The 25916-nt window shown below is 36.9% G+C and overlaps 1 protein-coding gene and 2 non-coding genes across 9 annotated transcripts in view; 2 read left to right on the top strand and 1 right to left on the bottom strand.

The window, feature by feature from the left end:
• The window catches only part of IFT81 (intraflagellar transport 81), a 181372-nt gene extending 155971 nt beyond the window's left edge, over positions 1-25401 (top strand). For 6 of the 7 annotated variants that reach the window (XM_032431585.1, XM_032431583.1, XM_032431586.1 and 3 more), the window contains 7 exons: positions 1384-1512; positions 2990-3079; positions 13054-13140; positions 14175-14246; positions 14331-14416; positions 18983-19028; positions 24685-25401. In XM_032431585.1, coding sequence (XP_032287476.1) covers positions 1384-1512; positions 2990-3079; positions 13054-13140; positions 14175-14246; positions 14331-14416; positions 18983-19028; positions 24685-24867 — 693 coding nt within the window. In that variant the 3' untranslated portion in view covers positions 24868-25401. Of the gene's footprint in view, positions 1-1383; positions 1513-2989; positions 3080-3899; positions 4003-13053; positions 13141-14174; positions 14247-14330; positions 14417-18982; positions 19029-24684 lie in introns of those variants that run through there. The other variant, XM_032431589.1, reaches the window with a different exon arrangement.
• On the bottom strand, positions 11648-11753 carry LOC116649102. Its single transcript, XR_004302623.1, has one exon. It is a non-coding gene; the product is annotated as a U6 spliceosomal RNA (small nuclear RNA).
• TRNAQ-CUG lies at positions 23693-23765 on the top strand. The gene has a single exon. It is a non-coding gene; the product is annotated as a tRNA-Gln (tRNA).
• Positions 25402-25916: the final 515 nt, after the last annotated feature.

The following is a 25916-nucleotide window of genomic DNA, read 5'->3' as shown; positions in this document are numbered from 1 at the left end:
CCCTTGGTGATCTTATCCTGTCTCATGGCTTTAAAGACCTTCTCTATGCAGACAACTCCCAACTCTGTATCTCTAGCCTAGCTTTCTCCTCAAGTTCCAGTCTTATATGTATAACATCTTGACCTCTTACTGGATATCTACTAGACATTTCGAATCTTTTAAATGTCCAAAACTAAATTTCTGAACTTCATTACTCCCTCAAACCTGGTCTTACCGAGTCTTTCTCATTTCAACAAATGGCAGCTCCATCCCCTCAGTTCTGCAGGCCAGAAACTTTAGTCATTCTTTACCCTTCATTTTCCTTCACACCCTACATCTAATCTGTCATAATATTTTGTTGGATCTACCTTTAAAATAGATACACAACCACTTCTCATTACCTCTACCACCACCATCTGATTCATGCTACCATTATCTCTAACCTGAATTATTGGAGTAGCCTTCTAACTGGCTTCCTTTGTCCCTCTTCAGTTTGATCTCAGCACAGATGTTAAAGTGGCTATTTAAAAATTCCTTTACTCTGAACCACCCAACAAGCCTCCCATCTCATTTAAAATAAGCCCAAGCTCTTTCATTGGCCTAAAAATAAAGTTACCATATAATTTATCATCTGAAGTAGGACACTTTTGAAAATGCAAAGGACAATAGACTTTAACTGAGACTGTTCCAGCAAACCATATGAGTCTTGTATGATCCCTCCCCCCCAACCTCATTCTCATTCCGTTTTCAGCTCCACCAGTCTCTTAGCTATTTCTTGGGAAGGACATGTCTTTTTCACTTGCTGATCCTCTGGGTATCTGTATGACTTGCTCCCTCACTTCATTCGGGCTTTGCTCAGATGTCATCATCTCAGAAAGACCTTCTCTAACCACCCTGTTGTTTAAGATTCCAACCCCATTCTCACCTCACACTCTATGTATTTTATTTGTCTACATATTGCTTGTTTACTCTCACTAGAAGTAAGCTCTGTGAGGGAAGTTTTTTTTTTTCCTGTTTTGTTCACTGCTGTATATCTGGTGCTTAGAACTATACTCAGCACATTTAGGTATATAATAAATACTGGATGGGTGAGTGAATGCAAATATATTGATCACTTGAGAATTCATTTAGTCACCAAATATTTATTGAGTGCTAAAATTAGAAATACTGTGCACCCAAGGATACCAAAGTAAAATTTAGTGCAAGTTTATAACCTATAAAGATATGTAATTATCATCAAATTATGATTTATTATTAAATTATTTATGATTCTAAGCTAATTTATTTTATTTATAACTTTATTGTTATATATTAAATCTGTGCACTTCTTATGGAATCATCGAGGTTTTAACACCCATTTTGTGGACCCCATTTTTGACACCTATTTTTATTCTTTACTTTTAGCAAACTATTGAAGAGAAAAAGGGTATATCTGGATATAGTTACACCCAGGAAGAGCTAGAAAGGGTATCTGCACTGAAGACTGAGGTTGATGAGATGAAAGGCCGAACACTTGACGACATGTCTGAAATGGTGATTACACTTGATTTTTTTTCTTTCTTTTCTTTTTTTCCTAAGATAGATAGATAGATTGATTGATTGATTGATTTGTCAGAGAGAGAGAGAGAGAGCACAAGCAGGGGGAGCGGCAGGCAGAGCAGGCAGAAGGAGAAGTAGACTCCCTACTGAGCAAGGAGCCCTGGGATCATGACCTGAGCCGAAGGCAGACGCTTAACTGACTGAGCCACCCAGGCGTCCCACTTGATTTTTTTTCTTAAAGACTTTATTTATTTATTTGAAAGAGAGAGTAAGAGCGGGGTGGAGAGAAGCAGAGGGAGAGAGAGAAGCAGACTCCCCACTGATTAGGGAACCTTTTGCAGGGCTCGATCCCAGGACCCTGAGATCATGACCTGAACCAAAGGCAGATGCTTAATGACTGAGCCACCCAGGCGCCCCAATTTCACTTTTTTTTATAGTTTTTTTTTTTAATTGTATAGCTAGAGGCAGATGTTTTTGTATTTTGTTTTCAGTGAAACACTCAAATTTTCATTTCTGCACATTGTTTACTTTATATTCTTTCATCGTCTTTAGCAATCTCTTCTGAATGTTTCCATTCTAGTAAGTTGTTCAACTTGTCATGATTTATGCATTTTGTAGGGCTTTTTTTCCAAGGAAACATGATGGGTTTAATAAATACCCTATAGCATTATGTATTGAAATGCCTGCCTTATCTTTGCGGTTTTTGAAGTGTGTAAAAGTTACAGAACATTAAAGAAATATTTAAGATAAAAAATAAGTTTTCCCAAATCATACCACACTAATAAAATTACTTCATTTTTGTGTGTGTCCTTAGTATCTTTCCATATTTGGAGCTGCTGTTCAGCCTGAATGCACTGATGGCAGCTTCATCAGACATTCAAATGTTGAAATCTTTCCTTATTGGTAAATAGCTGCTGCCTCAGACTCTCAGAGTACCCACTTCCACCTATTTTTTTCCACATTGGCCACTTGCCCAGAACCCTCTGGATCTCACTACAATCTGACTCCTAAAAATCAGAAGACTCTGAGACCCCATTAGTCTCTATGGCTAGTGTGCATTTTGATTGGTCATTACTTATATCCTTTGGGTTATTATGTATTTTGAATATCAGTTCATCATGTTATGTATATACTATATAATCTACATAATTACATATTTTTTAATAATACAGCATGATTGTAGTTGTATACAGGCAACTTTCTAATTTGTTTTCATCATTCAATGTTAGATTACAAATATTTTCCCGTATGTTTTGCAGTCTTAATAATTGACCTTTTGAATAGTTAAATGCTATTCCATCTTACTGAAACAACATTTACTAAATCATTTCCCCATTGTTTGGTTTTGAAGTAATTTACAGTTTTACTCTTTTATATAACACTTTAATAAATACATTTAAGCATGTAGTATTTTTGTTCTTTTGAATTCTTTTTTCTTTTTTAGATCTTATGTATTTTGTTTAAATGACAGGTAAAAAAGCTGAATTCACTGGTATCTGAAAAGAAGTCAGCTCTAGCCCCAGTTATAAAAGAACTACGACAGTTGCGTCAGAAATGTCAAGTAAGTGAATTTGATTTGTGATACTTTTAGCATCCTATCTTGTTCAGATGTACTAGTTAGAATCCTGAATATTTTACTTGGGTAATTTATAGAAAGCAAATTATTATTATTTTGATATGATTCCACGAAAGAGAGTAATAATGTGACCTATTAAGTTTTTTGTTTAATTTATGCTGTTTCTTTTGTCAAATTATCGGGGAAAAGAGAGAAAGAGAAGAAGGAGTTTAAGCTGAAATCACAAGTGCAGCTAGATTAGATTTTTGCTTTAAATCTGATATATGTCAGAGCTATAAATATGAAGTCACATTCTTCTGTGGCCAGGTAAAAGCTCAGAGTCTGCCAGTGAGTGGTGACAAGTTAACTTTAGATTAATGGACTTGCTTTGCTGGGGAGCAGGGCCAGGGGCAAACTACGAAAGCTTGTGATAAGTGATGAAATACCGTTGCTTGAATGCTAATTCTAACCACTGCTTTGAAGCTAAACTGTTAGAAGGTAAATGCCCTCCACAAACGCAGATCCGATGGCCTTTGCCGTCTGACATTAGCTGTTGTTATTTTATCACTCTCCATGTAGTAATTTTAGGTTTGAATGTGGGTTGTACTGCATGTGCCTGAGTATGGAACTATAAAATTCTTCACGAATGCCATCCATCAGTCAAGGGAGCACAGTGAAAAATCACATCATTTCCTTTTTATAGAAAATGCCGTGGGGCCTGAGCCAGGTTTAGTGACTTATCCAAATAGACAAGTAGGCAGTGAGAGAGTTGCAGCTTGACTCCAGCATCTATATTATCTTATTTCACATTTCCTGCTCATTCCAGTACACACCACTGTCATCACAAAAGAAATGGAAGAGACAAGTCCCTGTTCTCTGGAGTCCAAACACTCATAGGTGAGATGAGACAAATTTCAAGAAAGACAAAAGATAACCCAACTTAAGAACAATATAGATGGGGCGCCCAGGTGGCTCAGTCAGTTAAGCGGTTAATCGTCTGCCTTCAGTTCGGGTTCTGATCTCCTGCTAAATGGGGAGCCTGCTTCTCCCTCTCCCTCTGCCCCTTACCCCCCCCCCCCCCCGCTCGTGCTCTCTCTCTCTCTCTCAAATAAAAATATATAACATCTTTTTAAAAAAAAAAAAAAAAAGAACAGTATAGAAAAGGGGCACCTGGCTGGCTTACTTGGTGGAGCGTGTGACTCTTGATCTTGGTGTCTTGAGTTTGAGCCCCATGTTGGGCATAGAGCTTACAAAGAAGGAAGAAGGAAGGAAGGAAGGGAGGGAGGGAGGGAGGGAGGAAATAAAGAAAGAAAAAAAAGTATAATCAGAATCATACACTTAACTGATAAGGAAAGAGGAAGCAAGTGATGTGATTGTTAGGAAGGAAAAGTTTCAGAAAGGGAATTTTTGAACAAGGTTTTGAGATTAAGGACATCAAGAATTGTTTTCATGGTTACATTCTAATCCATTGATTTACTTAATGCTTTTCTTGAGTAAGTAACTTGGAAACAAAAGGGACTGGTTATATGTATTTCTAGTGATGATAAAATTTCTTCCTAATAGTAAGCTAAGAAATCTATTTGTAAATATTTCTTTTATTAAATTTATTTATGTTTTAAATGAGTTTTATTGAAAGGATATTTAAGACAGTAAAGGAAATGTAGTGCATGGAATTCCAAGGATCAGAACCATAATCTGTCTGGAACAGGTAGAGGTACTGTAACCAAAGAGCATTTTGGGTCAGGGAAGTTTCAGGAATGCTAGCAGTGGGAGCTTGTGGATAATGATGATGAATGTAATAGTAAAAACATTTATTAAGTGCTTTCTATGTTCCAAGCATTGTTCATATTGCACCCTATGACCTTTCTCTCTATATATTTTGTGTTGAACTTTTCACTACTAGCTGCCCCATTTTCTTTGCATTTTCTAATTCAAATTCCTAGTGCAGCTCTTCTGTTTTGGGGGCAATTTTTCATGCCCAATTGTCTTATAGACAATGGGCTATCCTCCGGTCAGGTCAGGGGTCCATCCTTAGCCTGACCAGCTATGCTCATGGGTAAGGACAGGATGAGAAGAAAGGAGGGTGATAGGGTACCAAGTATGATGGCCTGGAGAATTTTCCCTCCGGAGAGGCTATAGGTATGTCAGGGACTTTAACTGACATCTTTAGTACACCACCCGTTATTATCCTATTAGTAACAGCTGAACAGTGTTCATCTTTGCATTTTAGCCTTGTCCTCTCATATATACTTTTTTACATGGTTGGAATTTTAGTACATACTGCTAGTTACTTTAAGGTTCTATGCAGACAATGTAGATAGAATGATTAAGAACATGAACTATAGAATCATTATAATTATTAAAGATAGTTTTAAAAGAAGGGATATTATTGCTTTTCAACCAAATTGTTTTCTAAGTAAACCATATACCAAATCTTAAATTCTGTAAAGTCATTTTTTATAATATAATAATTTAACCAAACCTGAAACTCATTTTCATGTAATTTAACCAGATTTCTCTGTATATGAAGCACTGCCTACATCTCTCATTATAAAGAGATGTAGCTATCTTACCACCATTCCCAAATAATACAACTCTCCAGTTCTTATCATCAAGTCGAAGAGGGTACCTAAGCCATGTCAACATTTTCATCTCTGTCTTCTGCCATGTTGAAAACTCACACTGCTAAAGAGAAACACCGTATGATTCCACTTACAGGAATGTGACTAGAGTAGTCACATTCACAGACACAAAGTGGAATGGTGGTTGTGGAGGGCAGAGGGAATGGGAAGTTAAGTGTTTAATGGGGCAGAGTTTTGGTTTGGGAAGATGAAAAGAGATCTGGAGATGGATGGATGGTGGTGACAGCTGCACAGCAGTGTGAATGTGCTTAATGCCACTGAACTGGACACTTAAAAAATGGTTTAAGTGGTAATTTTCATTTTATGTATTATTTTAGCACAATAAAAAAACTTTTTTTGAAGATTATTTATTTATTTATTTATTTAGAGAGAGTGAGAGAGAGCACGAGTGGGGTGAGGGGCAGAGGGAGAGGGAGAGAGAGAATCTCAAGCAGACTCCCCGACACGCGTGGAGCCCAGTGTGGGGCTCGATCTCACGACCCCAAGATCACAACATGAACTGAAGCCAAGAGTTGAATGCTCAACCGACTGAGCCACCTGGGCTCTTTCAAAAAGCGTACAGAGGGGCACCCGGGTGGCTAAATCAGTTGGGCATCTGCCTTCGGCTCAGGTCATGATCCCGGGGTCCTGGGATTGAGTCCCGCGTTGGGCTCCCTGCTCAGTGGGGAGCCTGCTTCTCCCTCTGCTGCTCCCCCTGCTTGTGCTCTCTCTCACTCTCTCAAATAAATAAATAAAATCTTTTTAAAAAAAGAGTACAGGACTTGTCTATATTTGTATTAACTGTTGTTTTTTTTTTAAATGTTTGAGTTCAGTGTGTTTGGTGAGTGCCTGATGCTCGTTTTGCTTATCTCATATGTCCATCTCCTGCATCCATGTATAGTTCTACTCTTATCCAGAAACCTTTTGTGATAAAAAGTATACTAAAAAAAAGGCTAGCCATGTCATTGATTATAAGCTCTTTGCAAATATTAACTGAAATTCTTAATTGTTCTCTACTTGAACCATTATTTTTAACTTGTTTGAGTGCACTTACCACTCAAAACTACATAGATATATTGGTAAAGTGCAGAACTACTTAAAAATACATTATACTAGGGGCGCCTGGGTGGCTCAGTCATTGAGCGTCTGCCTTCGGCTCAGGTCATGATCCCAGGGTCCTGGGATCGAGCCCCTGGTAGGGCTCCCTGCTCAGCAGGAAGCCTGCTTCTCCCTCTCCCACTCCCCCAGCTTGTGTTCCTCTCTCACTGTGTCTCTCTCTGTCAAATAAATAAATAAAATCTTTAAAAAAAAATGCACTATACTAAAAAATATATACTTCTTGCTTTAATGGGCAACTCAAATATTTAGGAAATTTTATAGTGAAGTGTTAATACATTTCCTTTCTGTTGTACTTGCATGTTCTAAATTTGAATATTAACAACTGTTTGAAAATCAGAGTATCGTAACTCCAGATGTATAATTTACATTTATCTAAATCTTTTATAGTCACCTAGAGGTAGAATAGGATTTTGAAAAGTTTCATGTTTGTTTTCTTAGGAGTAGTTCTATAAATTATATGTAATTCAATGTCATAATACATATAATTGCTAATATATGGAAAAAGCTAAAATACTCATTTTAGAGTATACGATACAATTATTGATTTTACTGAAATATTTCTTATTGATCACTTTTTCTTATAAAAGTAAATACATGCTCTGGGTAAGAATTCAAACTGTGAATGATTGTTTAAGGGAAAGAATAGAAATTATTTCTTTCTCTACACTCCCCAAAAGTAAAACAGGTCCTTATGTGTTTTCCAGAAATTTTCTGAGAATTAATGAATGGATAATTATTTATTGGCTGCCTAAAGTTTGTTCTCTATACCTTTATTCTACTCTCTAAAAGGACAAAGGCCTTTTTGGTAGTGGGAGACAAAATTCATTTCTGATATTAAGAACAAAATTTCTGCTTCCTTTTATTTGCATTTGCCTACTGTACTTTTGCCCATCTTTTGCTTTTAGCTTTTTTTTTTTTTTAAAGATTTTATTTATTTATTCATGAGAGACAGAGAGAGAGAGAGAAGCAGAGGGAGAAGCAGGCTCCCAAGGAGCAGGGAGCCCGATGCGGGACTTGATTCCAGGACTTTGGGATCATGACCTGAGCCGAAGGCAGACGCTTAACCATCTGAGCCACCGAGGTGCCCTGCTTTTAGCTTTTTGAAAGTTATCTTGTTTTAGCTGTGTCTCTGAATAGGGTTGAATTGGGTTTGGGTATGTGATATAATCTGAAGGGTTTGTTTTAATTAGTAAGTTTAGCCCATTTATATCTATTTGATACACAGACATATTTGATCTTAGTACATTTTAAGGGTAGCTCTTGATTTTAAGACCTATTAAAAAATCCTGTTTGTCCTCTCATTCTCTCTCTCCCTCTCCCTCCCTGTATTTGTTTCTGGCTTGTGGTTTTGTTCTGGTGGTTTTATTTGTAACTCCCCATTAATCATCCATTTCTGTAGGTAGTATCTATTAATCCCCACTGTGAGCAAGGATGAAATTAGTATATTTCCTCTTCCTTCTCTTTCCCTTCTCTCTCCTTTAGCACCTGATTTTGGTCAATTTTATAGTCTCTCTTACTGTTTGCCTTTATACCCTTAATATCCTCATAACTTGATTCATCAGCTTTAAATTATATCCTTTGATATTTCCCCACCCATCCCCAGCAATTAAGAATTGAGGAAACCAGCTTATTTATTCTACCTTCCACCTTCTTTTACCTTTCCCTTCCCTGCAGGTTTTGTTGTATCATTTCTACATTGCTAAGGCATGTAACATTTACATTCAGTTCTATTTCCCTGGTTCCCACTTTTGTTTTCAGTGTTTGACCTGTAATTATTAGATTCAGTACTCATTACCAATCTTTTCACTGCCCTTTTTCCTAATTTTTATTTTCTGTGATTTGTCCTTTAGGAGAATCCTCAAAAAAAAAAAACAAAAAAAAACTCATAAGAACAATATTCCCTGATGAGTTCTTGCATGTTCTAGAGTTTCTTGCCTTAAATATTTAAAAAAACAGCTTGACTTGAACATAAAATCTTTACATCGTGCTTTCTTTTTTTGAGAATTTTCAAAGTATAGCTCCACCGTCTTCTAGGTTAAGTGTGGCTATGAAGAGATAGGAGGCCAACCTAATTTTTTTAATGCCTTGATCTTAAAATGTGTATGTCTTTTCCAGTTGTTGAGTACTGGGTTCTCTATGTGTTCATCAGATCAATCTTCTCAAATGTATCATTTAAAACTTCCTGGTGAATGGGTAGTTGTTTAATGTGTATAGGAGTTTCAGTTTTGCAAGATGAAAAGTTCTGGAGATCGGTTGCACAGCAATGTGAGTGTACTCAGTACTTAACTGTACATTTAGAAATGGTTAAGATGGTACATTTTATGTTATTTTACAACAATTAAGAAAAAGATTCCTGGTTTTAAAAGAAAAACCTTCCCTGTAAATTATTCATTTTATCATTATTTTTTACTCTCTTTATTCCTGCTAATGCTTTTGGTCTAAGATTTTTATTTTGTCTGCTATTAACATAAGTACGCCAACTTTTTTATGATTAAGATTGCTTGGCATATCTTTTTATTTCTATTTTCTTTCAGCTTTCTGTGCCCTTACTTTTGTCACTTGTCTCATAAATGGCATGTGGCTGGATCTTGTGTGGGTGGTTTCTTCATTCAGTTTGAGACTCTGTCTTTTGAATTGGTGAATTTAATCCCATTTACATTTACATTTACTTTTATTATTGATACATTGGGATTTATTTCTATTTTGTGCATCCTGTTTATTGTTTCTTTTTATCTTCTTTATTCCCTTTATTTCCTTTTCTATCTTGTATTCTGAATTGTTTACTCTTAAATTTTTAAGGTCTGTATTTCTGACTTGACAGTCTAAATTTAATCAGCGTCTCCCAACAATACAGGGACCTTAGAATAGTTTAACACCCTCTCCTGCCTTACGTGTGTGTTGTTATCCTCTGGTAGTTTATTTCCATTTTATTTCTTGGTCTCTAAAAGCAGTTGTCATGGTGGTCATTACTTAAAATCACTACTTTATACAGTCATTTCCTGTTTAGATTTACCCACATATTTAACAGTTCTCACCATCGCTGCTTGTATGTTGATCCTTCCTTCTGGATTCTGTTTTCTTCCTGATCAAATTTCCTTGTTTTGTTTTCTTGTAGTAGTTCTCTCCGTAAAGAATCATTACTATAAGTAAGCCATCTTTTTTTTTTTTTCCTTAAATAATGGCTTGCTCATTGCTTTCTGGTTTCTCTTATGTTGAAAGGTCTGCTATCAGTTTAATTATCATTAAAGATATTGGTAATATCTTCCCTATAATTGGTTGTAATATTTCTTTCTTTGTCTTTGGTGTTGTCCAGTGTCACTACCACGATCTAAATACAGATTTAGTTTTATTTGCTCTGCTGGAATTTATGCTTTTTGTCTTCCATTAATTCCAGGAAAATTCCACATGATATCTTCAAATGTTTTCTACCCTGTTCTTTTTAGTCTGTTCTCCAGCGACTACTATTAGATGCATGTTAGGCATACTTATCACGTCCCTATGGGGATAACAGGGGTGTCTGTTCTTCTGTTGCATGACTTCGCCTTCATATTTTTATCTTTTTGTGTCTCTGCAATGAATTTTAAATAATTTCTTCATCTCTCTTTTTATCTTCTGAGCTGTGTCTATTCTTATGTTTATGCCATTCAATTTTTAATTTCAATGACTTTTTTTCATGTTTGTCTATTTTTATTCACTGTACATTTTTTAATCTTTTGTTTTCAGTTCCTCCTTTATAACTTTATTTCAAGCATATTTATTTAATAGGTTTATTTCTACTATCCAAAGTTCCTGGAAGTGCCGTCCTGCTGGGTTGTTTTTTTTTTTTAGTCTTCTCATCTTCACTCATAAGGATTGATTGTTTCCATGTATGTTTATACTTTTGGATTGTGAGCTTATCTTTAGTAGGGTTTTGTCTTTTGAATCCCAGCAGCTAGGACGGTGGGTGTGTCCCTCCAGAGTGGCTTTGCAGTTGGCCCTGCCAGGTGTTTTAGGACTATCACAAGCTTAGAGCTAATTTTGAATTAATATCTCAGCTTAGCATTTCATGTAGGTAAGGGTAAATTCAAACCCAAACCTGCCTGAGAACAGGCCCCTTTCCTCCAGCTGCCTCTGCAACAGCACAGGTGCATTTACTGATTAGTTTAGCCATCAGGCTCACAGACCAAAACAAAAGGCTGTCATCTACTAGAGTGTCCTCATCTCCTTGAGAGGCCCAGCAGTCACAGCCTCTATTGCCCCTTCTCCCATTTAGGGTGTGTATGACTGTCACCCATGAGAGCCTTAGGTATCTATAGGTCCCTTTTATACAGAAAAGGCACAGCTCCTTTTTACCACCAGTTTCCTTTTTCCAATTAAAATTAGAAGGATTTTCATTTCCAAGCCTCTTTTGAGAAAGCAAAATTAATGCAATGAAAATCAGAACATCTAATTAACAAATTTAACAGCAAACCAAAGTAATTTTGATGCATAAGTTAACCCATTTATCATAGACCAGCAGTGTTTCAGATGGTAGAGCTTCTACTGGTCTTTCAGTTCCTTCAGACGTTCCTGTGAGGGCAGAAGTGGTGCTGTAGGTCCGGGCCCCACTGGCTACAGTTTTCATGCAGGAACCACAGTGCCAGATCCCTACCGCTTTTCTTTTCAACTTTGTTTTGCCACAGAAAGAGCAAGTACTTGGAGTGCTGGCTTATTTCCGTCTTCACCAATTTCCTGAAGGAGGCACTATAACGGGTCCCATATTTACCGATGATTCTGACCTCCTTGGTGCGTTTAGCCATGTCACCACCAACTAGGTCTGAGCCCAGGAGAGAGCTCCCACCAGTTTTGTTTTGTTTTTAAATATGGACGCTTCACGAATTTGCATGTCATCCTTGCACAGGAGCCATGCTAATCTTCTCTGTATCATTCCAGTTTTAGTATATGTTCTCCGCCGCGGGCACCCCACCCGTTTTTCCTACTGTGCCAGTCACCCCAAACCAGATGCAGTCCCACACAACAAAGGAAGCACACACAACATTAACCCATTTATGTTAATTCTCCTGTTCCCACGGAAACTGCTGTGTGAAACCAAGGTCATTCTGAGGCTGGCTTGCTTCAGTCCAGGCCTGGTGTTAACCCTTTACACCCAGGCTGAAAAAGAGTTTGGATTCTGTGGGGCTCTCGGTTCTAACTTTCCACTCTGTCTTCTGCCCTGCCTGAATATTAGAATCCCTCCGTTACCAAGATTGACTGCTCCCAGCTTCCTTCACCAAGGGTAGGCTCAGGGTGTCATCCTTTGTTTCTGGCCCTGGTAATTCCTCTTACTTCCTTGAGAAGTTCATTTCAGCTCTGGCTCTGAAAAGATATTTGCTCCACCTTATCAAGCATTTGCAGATATTTTTAACATTTCTTAGTATTTATAGAAGATTTTCAAGTTATCTAATCCAAAATATTACATTAGAACAAAGTTTGAAACTACTCAAACAGCCTGAATTCAAATTCTGACACCCCTTTTCAGCAGTATAATCTTTGGCAAGATACTTGGCCTCCATGAACTTTCTCCCAGCGTGGTGTCAGGATATTAATACCTACTAAAAGGGTTGTGGTGAGATTGAATTATTGACAAGTGTAAAGCTCAGAGGCCCTACCATGGTTTCCATATTTCTGACTAAGCCCCTGCCAAAGACTTCAGTGTTTTCTCCCACTTCCCAGACATACTCCAGTATAATAAACTACTTGTTCATCCTAAATTATTGTTCTTCTCTCTGCCTCCCAAGCCTTCATACATAGTGTTCTTTTTTCCTGAACATTCTCCTCCCTTGTTCACCTTCCCCCCTAACTATTGTACTAATCTTTCATCCCTCAACTTAGATATCAGTTTCTCTATCCCTGCCAATCTCCAAGCCTGGGTTAGGTCCTATGAGAGCCCTACGTTCTCCTATAACACTTATATTTGCCCATCATAGCTGTTTACTTGTCTGAACACACTTTAGGGAAAGGATTTTGGCTGTTTTGCTCACTGTTGTATCCCCAGCTCCTAATAAAGAGCCTAGCATACAGCTCAATACATGGTAGCTATTATTTTTATCAGTACCTTCATCTGTCATAATTCTCAAATGTCTGATTGTTGTATAAATAACTCTTAAGTATGCCAAGAAGCTTAGAGTTAAGTTACAAGACTGACAAGGGCATGCATTGTTTCAGGGCCACATTTTAGGCCTTTGTTTTTCACTTATTCAATCATTTATCCTTTCATACTAGGAACTAACCCAGGAGTGTGATGAAAAGAAATCCCAGTATGATAGCTGTGCAGCAGGCCTCGAAAGCAATCGATCCAAATTAGAACAGGTAAGAAGATAGTTTATTTTAGCAATTTAGCAGAAACTGCCTGTGCATGCATGTTTTCATTACACCGACAACAAAAGATTCCCAAATCTTTACCCTCATCCCCTGAGCCGCTCTCCTAAGCTCCAGAGATCTTTATTTCTTCAGACTTGTTGCGTACACACTGAATTCTCCATCTGTACCACAACCACCAAAGTCCACGCCCTCATCGTGCATCTGCTCGACTCCCACAGTAACTCAGACCTGGTCTCCCACCTCTACCCTCACCTTCCTGAGGTTTTTTTTCTCCATAGAGAGCCAAAGAAACCTGTAGAAAACTTAGGCCACCCTCCACTGTCTTCCCATTGCACTTAAAATCTAACTTCCAGACTATGGTCTGCAAGGCTCACCTGCCTCCTGAACTTCATGTCCAGGTGCTCTGCTCCTCATCCGCAAGGCCGCAGCCACACTGGCTGCCTTCTTGCACATCAAACAGGCCAAGCTTGTTTTCACCTCATAGCTTTTGCTTGTGCTCTTCTCTCTCTGGGACGCTCTGCCTCCAGCTCTTTGCCTTGACCTCCCCTTTTCATCATCAGGTCTCAGCCTAAATGTTACCTCCTCCTAGAGGTCTTCTCTGATCACCCTATCTAATGTTGCCCTTTTGGTTACCCTATCACATTCTACTGCTGACTCTTCTTCATAGTACTTATTCCTATCTGAAACTACCTTCATTACCTGTCTCCTTGCTTATGTCTGTTTCCTCTACTTGAATGAGAGCAGGAATCTGTAGTCTTGTTCACTGCTGTGTCCTCAGCACCTGGCACAGAGTTGGGCACACAATAGGTACTTAATAAGTGAATAACTAAACCTGTAGGTTTTAGAGTGATATGAGTAGTCTCTAGAAAAGATTGCAACCTAGTCCATTATGGTAAACAAAATTGTAATTACAAAAGAAGAAATTACGCTGATGGTATTTTGTTGTACATTTAAAGTCATCCTCTCTGTATTTGATTATTATTCTTTCAGTAATGTTGCCCATTTAAAATTATATATTGTAGGAAGTCAGGGGACTACGTGAAGAATGTCTTCAAGAAGAGAGTAGATACCATTACACAAATTGTATGATCAAGGTAAAACAAAGAAAATGGATCAAAAACCTTTCTGAGATTTTTCTGTATCAAGGACTTAACCTAAAACTTGGTCTTTCCACTTAGAACCTAGAAATACAACTTCGTCGAGCTACCGATGAGATGAAGGCATATGTCTCTTCTGATCAACAAGAAAAAAGAAAGGCAATTAGGCAAGTAATTTTGTTGTTTCTGTATTGAGTTACTTAATGTTTTCACCTATAGAAGTTTTCTTTTTTTTACTAAATTTTTTATTTAAATTCCAGAATAGTTAACATACAGTGTTCTATTAGTTTCAGGTATACAATATAGTGATTCAACAGTCTTACACATTACTCAGTGCTCATCATGATAGATATACTCTTAATCCCCATTACCTATTTCACCCATCCCCCCACCTACTTTCCCTCTGGTAACCATCAATGTGTTCTCTATAGTTAAGAGTCTGTTTCTTGGTTTGTCTCTCTTCCCCCCCCCCCCCCGCTTTGTTCATTTATTTTGTTTCTTAAATTCCACATATGAGTGAAATCATAAGGTATTTGTCTCCATCTCCATCTATGTTGTTGCAAATGGCAAGATTTCATTCTATTTTATGGCTGTCACTTATAGAAGTTTTATAAACAAGATGGAATTACTAAATTACTAAGATTGGGAGTACTTAAATAAGCAGATACTAAGATATTATTTAGGATTAAATCTTGTTAAACATCTTCCAGATAGTCCAGCCCTACTAACTAACTAAGTAGGAAAACACACAATTTTCTTGCTGGCTTGCTTACTTTTTTTTTTTATCATGGCATAAAAACCATATAACATAAAATTTGCCATTTTTACCAGTTTTAAGGGTATAATTCAGTTGCATTGATTACATTTACAATATTGTGCGGTGATCACTAGTATATAATACCAACCCTTTTTCATCACTCCAAACAGAACTCTTGTAATCATTAAACAGTAACTTCCCATTCTCCCCTCCCCAGGAATACATATGGTTCCTTTTTTATAAGCACTAAGATTGGTCTATTTTTAAAGTCCCACATGGCCTGGACTCTAGTCATCTGCCTGCTCATTGTGTAGTGCGTGAGTGTATTTCAGCTAGACGCTGTGTGTTTGCATTGTGCCAGCCTTCAAGGAAGGGTGTGTAAATACCACTAGTCCTTACATGATGATTTTTTTGGTAATCCAAGCTTGCAGCATACTGTAATAAATCAAAGGCTGCCTGGAAAAAAATGCACTTATGGCTGAATTGCTAGCTGTGACAAAATGCAGTAATTGAACAAGATAAGCTTTCTTTGCCCCTTACCACAATTCAGATGTTTCACTTTTACCATCCAGTAAGAACTCAAAATAAGGATTCACATTTATTCTAGATTGCACTTGAGATTTTTAGTGGCATTTACATTAATGTTACAAAAAGGAAATCTAATAAATGGAATGTTGCAGAATCTAATTTTTTAAATATATAATGCAATGGAATGCAAGCCAGACTGAACATGTCCTATAAATAGAACAATATTTCTTCTAATACTCTGACAAATTACACATATTAAATGTACTTACTCACATGCTTTCATTGAATATAACCTTTGCTCAAATAAATCTATATGGTCAGTGGTAATATTTTACAAATGTGAGAAGTTACTTTTATGCTTGAAAAACAAAAGTTTTAGAAATTAAGTTCCATTTCTTCCAAAGTTACAATATAAATAGTAAAGAAGGAAATATTGCCTCTGAACTATTGGTTTTCAGGCCAGATATTCTTCTTCATCATTTTGAAAATCATCATAAACCTTTACCATTCCTTTATTTTCCTATAGAAAAAATACTTTTCCCTGGCTAGAGTGGGACATAAAAATATTATGAATAAAATGGAGTTAACTGTACTCTAAATTCATTGATACATGTTTAAAATATTATTATTATTATAGACACAATATTTTTATTGTTATTCCATTTTCTACTTTCATGATACTTCCGAGTAAAACCAAAGGTCTGAGGAATTAGCATGGTTTTGAAAGATTGTCTGCAAATTTTAATTTTATTTAAAGAGGCAGATGTTTTATTTTGAAGTACTAAAGAGGGACTCATAAAATTTCTTTCTAACCTGGTTTTTCCAGTTCTGAGTTTTGTAACCTTGGGCAAATCATTTCCTCATCTACAAATAAGGAGGAAAATTTATACCACCAAAGATCAAGTTAAATATAATGCATGTAGCAGTGTTTTGGAAATTATATAGTATGAGCTCCTGGAGAAAAAAGATTCTGTCTTGTTTTCTTCCTGAAACCCCAGGGCATGCTTGGTACATAACAGGTGCTCCATAATTATTTCTTGAATAAATTCATCAAATAAATTAAAAAATTACATATTAGTGTTGTATGGTAAAAGAGCATGAGCCTTTGATTTCTTGATTAAATATAAATGGAAATTCTAAAATAGTTTGGACGTTTCTCAATCCTAGGGTAATAAATGAATTATTTAAAGCTAGCCAAACTTGGGGCTCATGGGTGGCTCAGTCATTTAAGCTGCCGACCCTTGATTTTGGCTCAGGTCATGATTCCAGGGTTGTGAGATCGAGCCCTGCATCAGGTTCCACATGGAGCCTGCTTAAGATTCTTTCTCTCCCTCTCCCCCTCTAAGTAAGTAAATAAAGCTATCCGAACTATATCAATAAGTTCTTTTTAAGGAATATATCATTTATATTCTCCTAGCTATTTTTCACTGCAGAGCTGGAGGTAAACAGTTTGACTTAGTGTCTCATAAATTTTAAGGTCAAAATAAAGGTTCATCAAGATTGTGTTTATTCCCTTCTACCCTCATTTCTATGTCCAAATTCTGCCTTCAATCCAGCTCTGTAAGGACTTTGAGTACTTTTTTTTTTAAGATTTATTTATTTGAGAGAGAGAGAAAGAGGGATCAGGGGAGGGGCAGACGGAGAGGGAGAGAAAGTCTTTAGCAGACTCCCCGCTGAGTGCCCAGCCTCTTGTGGGTGCTTAACTGACAACCACTCAGGCGCCCCAAGGACCATGAGTACTTTTGATTCCCATTCTCTCCAGTCTAGTTGTGTTTACCTCCCCTTTTTGCATGATCTTCCTTCATTTAAGCTGGTAGAAATTCTTTGTGGTTTATGATTTCTTAGATTTCCAGTTTTGTGTTGTTTAACTTCTTACTACAATGTAGCGTTACACAGAAACACCGTCTTTTTCTGTCTAAAGGTGAGGTCTGAAGCCTCTTTTATCTTCTTTGTCATTGGTTCCTTTTTCCTCATCCTTCGATCTTTGTCCTTAACACTTTAAACATCATTTTTTGTCTTATGAAGTATTACAATATAATTATACTTTTGGGGCACCTGGCTGGCTCAATTGATAGAGTGTGCAAGCCTTGATCTTGGGGTTGTAGGTTCAAGCCCCACGTTTATTACTTAAAATAATTGAAAAATCTTAATATATATATGTATAATTATACTTTTGTTTAAAAACACAATACAATGTTATTTGTATTATTTTTACTTGAAAATTACAGGTTTTTTTAGTTTACAAAGGAAATGCTTATAAAAACAATAATAACCATTATGAAGTATAATAACCAAAAACTGAATGTTGCCCAACACATTGCCATGCCTCAGAAATGCCTATTGTTAATATTTTGGTGTAGGGGCACCTGGGTGGCTCAGTCGGTTGAGCGTCCGACTCTTGATTTTGGCTCAGGTCATGATCTCAGGGTTGTGAGATTGAGCCCCACGTCAGGCTCCAGGCTCAGCACAGAGTCTACTTGTCCCTCTCCCTCTGCTCCTACCCCTGCTTGCACTCTCTCTCTCTCTCAAATAAATAAATAAAATATTTTTAAAAAATAAAAATAAATAAAAATATTTTGGTGTATAATTACTCCATATTCTTTTCCCATGCATTTGCTAGTGTGTGTGTGTGTGTGTGTGTGTGTGTGTGCAAATGCATGGGAAGATTTTATGTGTGTATGTATACAAAAATCAGGTTTAACTACATATACAGTTTTTCTCTTAATTATACATATCTAAAATTCTATTTCAGTATTTATAGATCTACCCCCTCTTTTTTACAACTCTGTATTATTCCTTTGAATATATGTACCATAATTTATTTAAATATTTCCCCATCTATTGACATCTAGTTTGTTTGCAGATTTTCACTGTTATAAGCAAGGGTGAAGTAAATAGTCTTTACATTTATCTTAAGTTATGAGTGTTTTTCTGCAGGACAACTTTCTAGAAGTAAAATTGCAGGGTTAGATGTTACTTAATGTGTATTTAAAATGTGTATGCTTCCTTCTTTCTACAAACCTCTTCAAAAATGAAGTGTGACTAGGGTGCCTGGCTGGCTTACTCGGAAAAGCATGTGACTCTTGATCTCTGGGTTGTGGTTTGAGCCCCACATTGGGTGTAGAGATTAATTAAATAAATTAAAACTTAAAAAAATAACAAAATAATAAAGTGTAGCTTAAGCAAAAATGCGTTACCATTGTTTTAAGTGTAAATTAACCAGAAATACTACTTAACATTTTAATTCTCTTAATTTCTTATGCAGTATTTACTAGAAGAACTGCCTAATGATGGGGAAAGAGAGTGTAATGGTTTTCATTCTGATTCCAATACTCTAAACTATCTATATTGCCTAATATATTTAGATTGATAAGTTAATTTATAATTTAGTTGTATGATGAAATCAATTGAAGTAAATTGAAACTAAATCGTTACGTTGATCCCCTAGGGAGCAGTATACAAAAAACATTGCTGAACAGGAAAACCTTGGAAAGGTAAGAATGTATTATTTATTTTTTTAAGTGTATCTAATTCAGGCTTTCAGTACATGGTTTTGACATTGTCATTCTTTTTAAAGGTTATAGTACAGTTTTCAAAGGGAAATTGGATCTTTCTTAAACTGTTGCAAAGATGAAGACTCTTTAGGAATTTGTGTGTGTATACAAAAGTGAAGGCATGTGGATTTTTAGAGAAAAATCTAGTTTTATTTAACAAAGAGTTGATGAGAAGGTTCTGGATAAGAAACAAAACTGCCACATGTAATGAATCAAGTTTCAGATAATTCTCAGGTATCTCTTTATGAGATAAGTATAAATTTATTTATTTAATAAACACAAAGCTCATTACTGTGATCCAGACACTGTTCCATGCCCTTTACAAACACTGATTCATTTAACACAAATAATCCAAAAACCTTCCTTGTCATATTCAGCTCCTTCCCTGCCAGTCTTATGAAAGCAGGAATATGTGATTACGTCTTATTTTCTCAGTTCTCTGAGCCACTCCTAGTAGAAGAGGTGGTAGATAGTAAAGACCTTGACCATCGGGGCTTAAGTTACCCAATTCATTAGATTATTTTAATTGGCTTCATAAAGCAACACTTTTTGACAGTCATTTTAAAGACACCAGCTCTATCTTTATCTTTTTTTTTTAATCTGTATTTATCAACAACTCAGGACCAGTGTCCTTATTTACATTTTCTTTTAATTTTTTTTTTAAAGATTTTATTTATTTATTTGAAGAGAGAGACACAGCGAGAGAGGGAACACAAGCAGGGGGAGTGGCAGAGGGAGAAGCAGGCTTCCTGCCGAGCAGGGAGCCTGATGTGGGGCTCGGTCCCAGGACCCTGGGATCATGACCTGAGCCGAAGGCAGACGCTTAACGACTGAGCCACCCAGGCGCCCCTTAATTTTTTTCGAGAGAGAGAAAGAGTGCAAGTGGGGAAGGAGGGACAGAGGGAGAGGGAGAGAGAGAGAATCTTAAGCAGGCTCCACATTCAGCACGGAGCCCAATGTGGGGCTTAATCTCATGACCCTGAGATCATGACCTGAGCCGAAATCAAGAGTTGGACACCCAACCAACTAAGCCACCCAGGCATTCCTCCTTTTTTTTTTAAAGATTTATTTATTTATTTTTGTGGGGGAGGGGCAGAGGGAGAGGGAGAAAGAGTCTTAAAACAGACTCCACACTGAATACAGAGCCCGATGTGGGGCTCAGTCTCACGACCCTGAGATCACAGCCTGAGCCAAGACCAAGAGTCAGTTGCTCAACCGAATGTGCCATCCAGGCGCCCCTTTATTTACATTTTCTAGTTTGAATTATTATTAAAAACATACGTGTATCTGTGCTTTTACATAAGTGCTGGATTAGCTCCCATAAACTTGTAAGTAATATTCTAAAGTTAAACTTCAGGGAAAAAATGGTTTGGAAAACAGTGGCATGATTATTTTTTTTCAAAGATTTTATTTATTTATTTGAGAGAGTGAGCGAGAGAGCATGAGCAGGGGGGAGAGTCAGAAGGAGAGGGAGAAGCAGACTCCCTGCTGAGGGACTCGATCCCAGGACCCTGGGATCATGACCTGAGCCAAAGGCAGACGCTTAACCGACTGGGCCACCCAGGTGCCCAACAATGGCATAATTATTAAATAGACTTTTGTAAAGTCTTTTGAAAAAGACTTAAAAACTAAAAAACGTATAAAGACATTTATTATGGAAAATTTCAAGCCTATATAAAAAGTAGAGGAAATAATGTAATGAATTCATGTGTAACCGTCACCCAACCTCAATAATTAAACTCATGACCAGTCAGTTAAGCGTCTGCCTTCAGCTCAGGTCATGTCCCAGGGTCCTGGGATCGAGTCCCTCATCAGGCTCCCTGCTCAGCAGGGAGTCTGCTTCTCCCCCTCCCTCCGCCTCTCCCCTGGCTTGTGCTCTCTCTCCCTCACTCTCTCTCAAATAAATAAATAAATAAACAAATGAAAGAAATCTTAAAAAAAAAAAAATGAAAGGAAACCTTAAAGCTGATTCCTCCATTCTATCAGAGAAATTGTGAGTTCTGTGCACCTTCTTCCATTTATGGAATGACATACCATACTCAAAAGGAAAAAAAAATAATTTCATGTTTGAAAGCGTATATTTGAATCAAGTTGTAAACATTCACTAGAGATTTTGAGGTTTTAGGATTTAGTATGATTGTCAATAACTAGCTTTCATCCAAACATTTCATATGTTAGGTAATATATTTTTTCATATGAAAAACATTCATCTATTTCTTTTGTTTTGAAAAGTATGTGGATGGATGCTTTGTATAGAGAAATATTTATCAAACCTGAATCCTTTCAAAGACCCAAATGTAATTGCTAAATCTGAATAAAGATTATTCTTTCCCCTTCCAGTGTGGTGTTTATATTGCAGGATCTTTGCAAAAAGTGGTAGCAGCTGTCTGACAAGTATATTTCAGCAAAAGGAGCCGTGGATGAGCTCATCCCCCAATTGTCAGTCTCTATCATTTAAGAAACAAAGTTCCTCAATCCTCTCCTTGCTAGGGTAGATCTAAATTTTTTTTTTCTTTCCAGATGCTCTTTCTTTTTTTTTCATTTTTTTAAATTATTGGTTTCAGAGTGGACATCAGTGATTCATTCATCAGTCTTATATAACACCCAGTGCTCATTACATCACATACCCTCCTTAATGTCCATCATCCAGTTACCCCATCCCCCTAGCCCCCTCCCCTCCAGCAACCCTCAGTTTGTTTCCTATGATTAGGAGTCTCTCATGATTTGTCTCCATCTCTGGTTTCCTCTTATTTTTCCTCTCCTCCCCTGTGATCCTCTGTTTTGTTTCTTAAATTCCACGTATCAGTGAGATAGAGTAGATCTAAATTTTTAAGGAAAACACCAAACCTTTAAAAGTGATAATAGCCTAAGCCTTCCAAACAGGCATAGACTGGACATCCACAGCCCTCCTCAGGCCAAGCGGATTTCTGGAATTAAACCATCCTGTAGTGCTACAACTCACACTACCATATACTAGAATTTGCCTTATCAAGTACTGTGGAATGCTGTACTGGAAGTTATAACTCCCCTCACCCCCACTATACCACCTCCCCTTTAAAGAACAATGAAATCTGTGACGAGTATTCCTGTACAACTATCAACAAAATAAATCTATATCAAGTGACAGTAACATTAAAAATAAATTATATACTAAGGCAGTTGTATTCATAAAGTTAAAGGCTTCAAACACACATGGTTATGAAGCACATTAAATTTAATATTTCTGACACAGTGCCCATATACTGTCTTCGGTTTCTTTAAATAACTTATAGGTTGTTAGGATTTTTGACAAGGAAATTATTCCAATAATATAAGAAAATGTATAGTTAAGTAATACCTTAATCTTAAAATCATTCTAAGAACTCTTAAAATTCTTGATCTGACTTACTACTTTTGTTTTAATTCATGAGGATAAAAATATTTGTTGTGAGATAATTTAGTTGTTTTTTTACTTAAATTCCAGTTAGTTAACATACAGTGTAATATTAGTTTCAGATGGACAATATAGTGATTCAACACTGCCATACAACACCCGGTGCTCATCACAAGTGCCCTCCTTCATCCCCATCACATCGACTATTCAGCCCATCCTCCCACCCACCTCCCTTCTGGTAACCATCAGTTTGTTCTCTACAGTTCAGAGTCTGTTTCTTGGTTTGCCTCTCTCTCTCTCTCTCTCTGTCTGTCTCTCTCTCTCTCTTTTTTTTTTTTTTTTTGTAACATAGACTTAAATAGATGTATTTGCTTTCCAGGTATTGTGTCAAAAATTTGCTAGTTATATTTAAATTCTATTTTCTTTTTGTTTAAGATTTTATTTATTTTTTTGAGAGAGAGAGAGAGCGCAAGCACAAGCAGGGTGGAGGGACAGAAGCAGACTCCTCACTGAGCAGGGAGCCCTACACGGGGGCTCGATCCTAGGACCCCAGGATCACTAGGACCCTGGGATCATGACCTGGGCTGAAGGCAAACACTTAACTGACTGAGCCACCCAGGCACCCCTAAATTCTATTTTCTTAATTCTGCTTTGTTTCCTGTTGCTATTTGCTGTTAATTTTGCTTTCATTAGCCATAGCTGGGGAGGGCAGTCTTCAGTAAAGTGTTTTGAATCCAGTCCTCAGCTTAGTTTAGCCTCTTATTTGGGCAAGTACCAATGACGAGCCTTCTCATTTGTGTCCTTAGATCAACTATTAGATCAGCTGTATACAATCGAGGAAAGGATGGGGACGTTTCTGTGTTACCTGTTTCCATGTCTTTGCTTATTTTTCTGTCCTTGGTGATTTCTCACACTCACAGTGTCACTGGGTACATTTCTGTCACACTGTGTTTCCTGATGTGTGCACTGTCATCATCTCTGTTTTCCTCTGCCTACCTGCCTTCCTTCCTTTCCCTCTTCCTTCCTTCCTTCCTCTCATTATCTCTGACTTTCTGCTGTGCCTCCTTTCAGTCACCCTTTCTGAATTTGCCCTAATACAGAACCAAAGTATACTTTTACAATTTATTGAAACATTTTCTTATTCCTGTTTATAATTTTAGAGTCTATGAGTAGAACAGTTTTGACAGATGGAATCATATAGGCTATTAGTAACAAAAACAATTCTGGGGGCGCCTGGCTGACTTAGTTGGTAGAGCATGAGACTCTGAATCTCAGGGTTGTGAGTTCAAGCCCCACACTGGGCATGGAGCCTACTTAAAAATAAATAAAAATAAACAAAAATAAAAACAATTCTGATAAGGATATGGCTTATTCAATAGTGTACTTTTAAAAATATCACAAAACCTTCTTCCTGAGGAATATATGCATACAATTTGATTTATTTGGGCACACATAGAGCACACACAGATTCAGGAAAGAATATAATATTTAATAATAATAATAATATATAACATATGATAGTTTATCAAGTATTTCCAGACCTATTATGTCATGTGAAAAAATAATCTTATGGGATGCCTGGGTAGCTCAGTCGATTAAGCAACTGCCTTCAGCTCAGGTCATGATCCCAGGGTCCTGGGATCAAGCCCTGAGTCGGGCTCCGTGCTCAGCAGCGAATCTGCTTCTCTCTCTGCCCTATACCCCTGCTCATGCTCTCACTCTCTCATTCACATTCTCTCTCTCAAATAAATAAATAAAATCTTTAAAAATAATCATCATCATCATCATCTTATAAGGCAGATGATTTTATAATTATCCCCTTTTATTAGCCTTAATTGACAATTGAGAGAAGTGAGGTCCAGAGAAATTGTCTTACTTACAGCTAGTGACAAAGCCAAGTTTGAAACCAAAGTCTTCTGACTTCCAAAATCCGCATTCTTTTTTCCATACCATGATACTGTTCCATTTTCCTGATTCCCTTTATTTTTTCCCCTCTCTTTCTTTTATATTTTTCTATTCTTTTTAACTTCAAGCTTCCTACATCTATCATCAATTTAATTAACTTTTATCATCTTAGTTTTCATACATCTCAGAAGAACCTGGTTTAGTTAACTGTTATTCATCAGATGTACAAAAAGCAGACCATGTTCCTCTGATGATAGCAATAGAAGTAAATCCCTGCAACTGAGATTTAATCATTCTTAATTTTTTTTTTTATGGTAGAAACTCCGAGAAAAACAAAAAGCTGTACGAGAAAGTCATGGTCCAAATATGAAACAAGCAAAAATGTGGCGTGATTTCGAACAGTTGATGGAATGTAAGAAACAGTGCTTTCTGAAACAACAAAGCCAAACTCCCATGGGTCAGGTAATTCAGGAGGGCGGGGAGGACAGGCTGGTACTTTGAATCCATGTGCCATCGTTTGGGGTTTTAGTTGATACTACTAGATGTAAGCATAATCCCATAATGTATTTTTTTCTGGAAAGTGATTTGTACAACATTTTGCTTTCAGGTTAACCATTCCTATTAAGTTTCCTTGGAAGATAATGTTAAGGTAGATTTAGGTTTTAAAGTTTTTTCATATGAAAAACGGCTTTTATTGTTTTGCTTAGTTTAGAGATCAGTGGTGTCTTAGGAGTTTTATGAGACAGGTGGCTAAGTTTACTCTCTGTAAATGTAAACATGTCCATTAAGAAGCATGTAGTTTTTTAAAAATGTAATAACCCAATGGCTTAATGTTCTTCTTAATCTTTTTTTAACTTTTGAGGAATCTTTTAGGAACTAATATCTCTTGTTTTGAAGAAACATTTATCTGAAGTTCAGCAATTCCTACAGTTTCACTTCAGTTTCTCTTCTGTAAAATTCAAGAAAATTTGCTATTTTGAATAACGTATTTGTTCTGTCTGTATTATTTAAAGGCAAATAAAACTTGGTGCACATATGATGACTATTTTTTAATTATGTAGCTGTGTCAAATTTTATTTTTTAACTATTCGTTTTATGGTATTGTATTAAATTTAAGGATTATTACTTATTTTCACCCAAAATCTATTATAGTATTTAGGTCTTGGGAACTTTGTTTTAAATATAAAAAAGTAGTCCTAGAATATAGAAATTATCATATGCTAAAAAGCTACAGTAGGATTCCAAGTGAAATTCAAGGGTCCAAAGTGCTTCTAATTTCTGCTTCATTTGGGCAGGGTACTTGAAGATTTCTTTGATTTTTCCTTAAAGAAAGATACTAAATTCATATGCTACCCTTTACTCCATTTCAGTTTCATTATACTTTTTTAAATGTCTTCCTTTAGGGGTGCCTAGGTGGCGCAGTCGGTTAAGTGTCTGACTCTTGGTTTTGGCTCAGGTCATGATCTCAGGGTCCTGAGATCGAGCCCCGCATCACGCTCCATGCTCAGCGCAGAGTCTTCTTGAGACTTCCTCTCCCTCTCCCTCTGCCC

The sequence above is a fragment of the Phoca vitulina genome, unplaced genomic scaffold, assembly GCF_004348235.1.
Source record: "Phoca vitulina isolate PV1807 unplaced genomic scaffold, GSC_HSeal_1.0 scaffold46, whole genome shotgun sequence".
Classification (NCBI taxonomy): Eukaryota; Metazoa; Chordata; class Mammalia; order Carnivora; family Phocidae; genus Phoca; species Phoca vitulina.
This window is presented reverse-complemented; position numbering and strand designations above follow the sequence as displayed.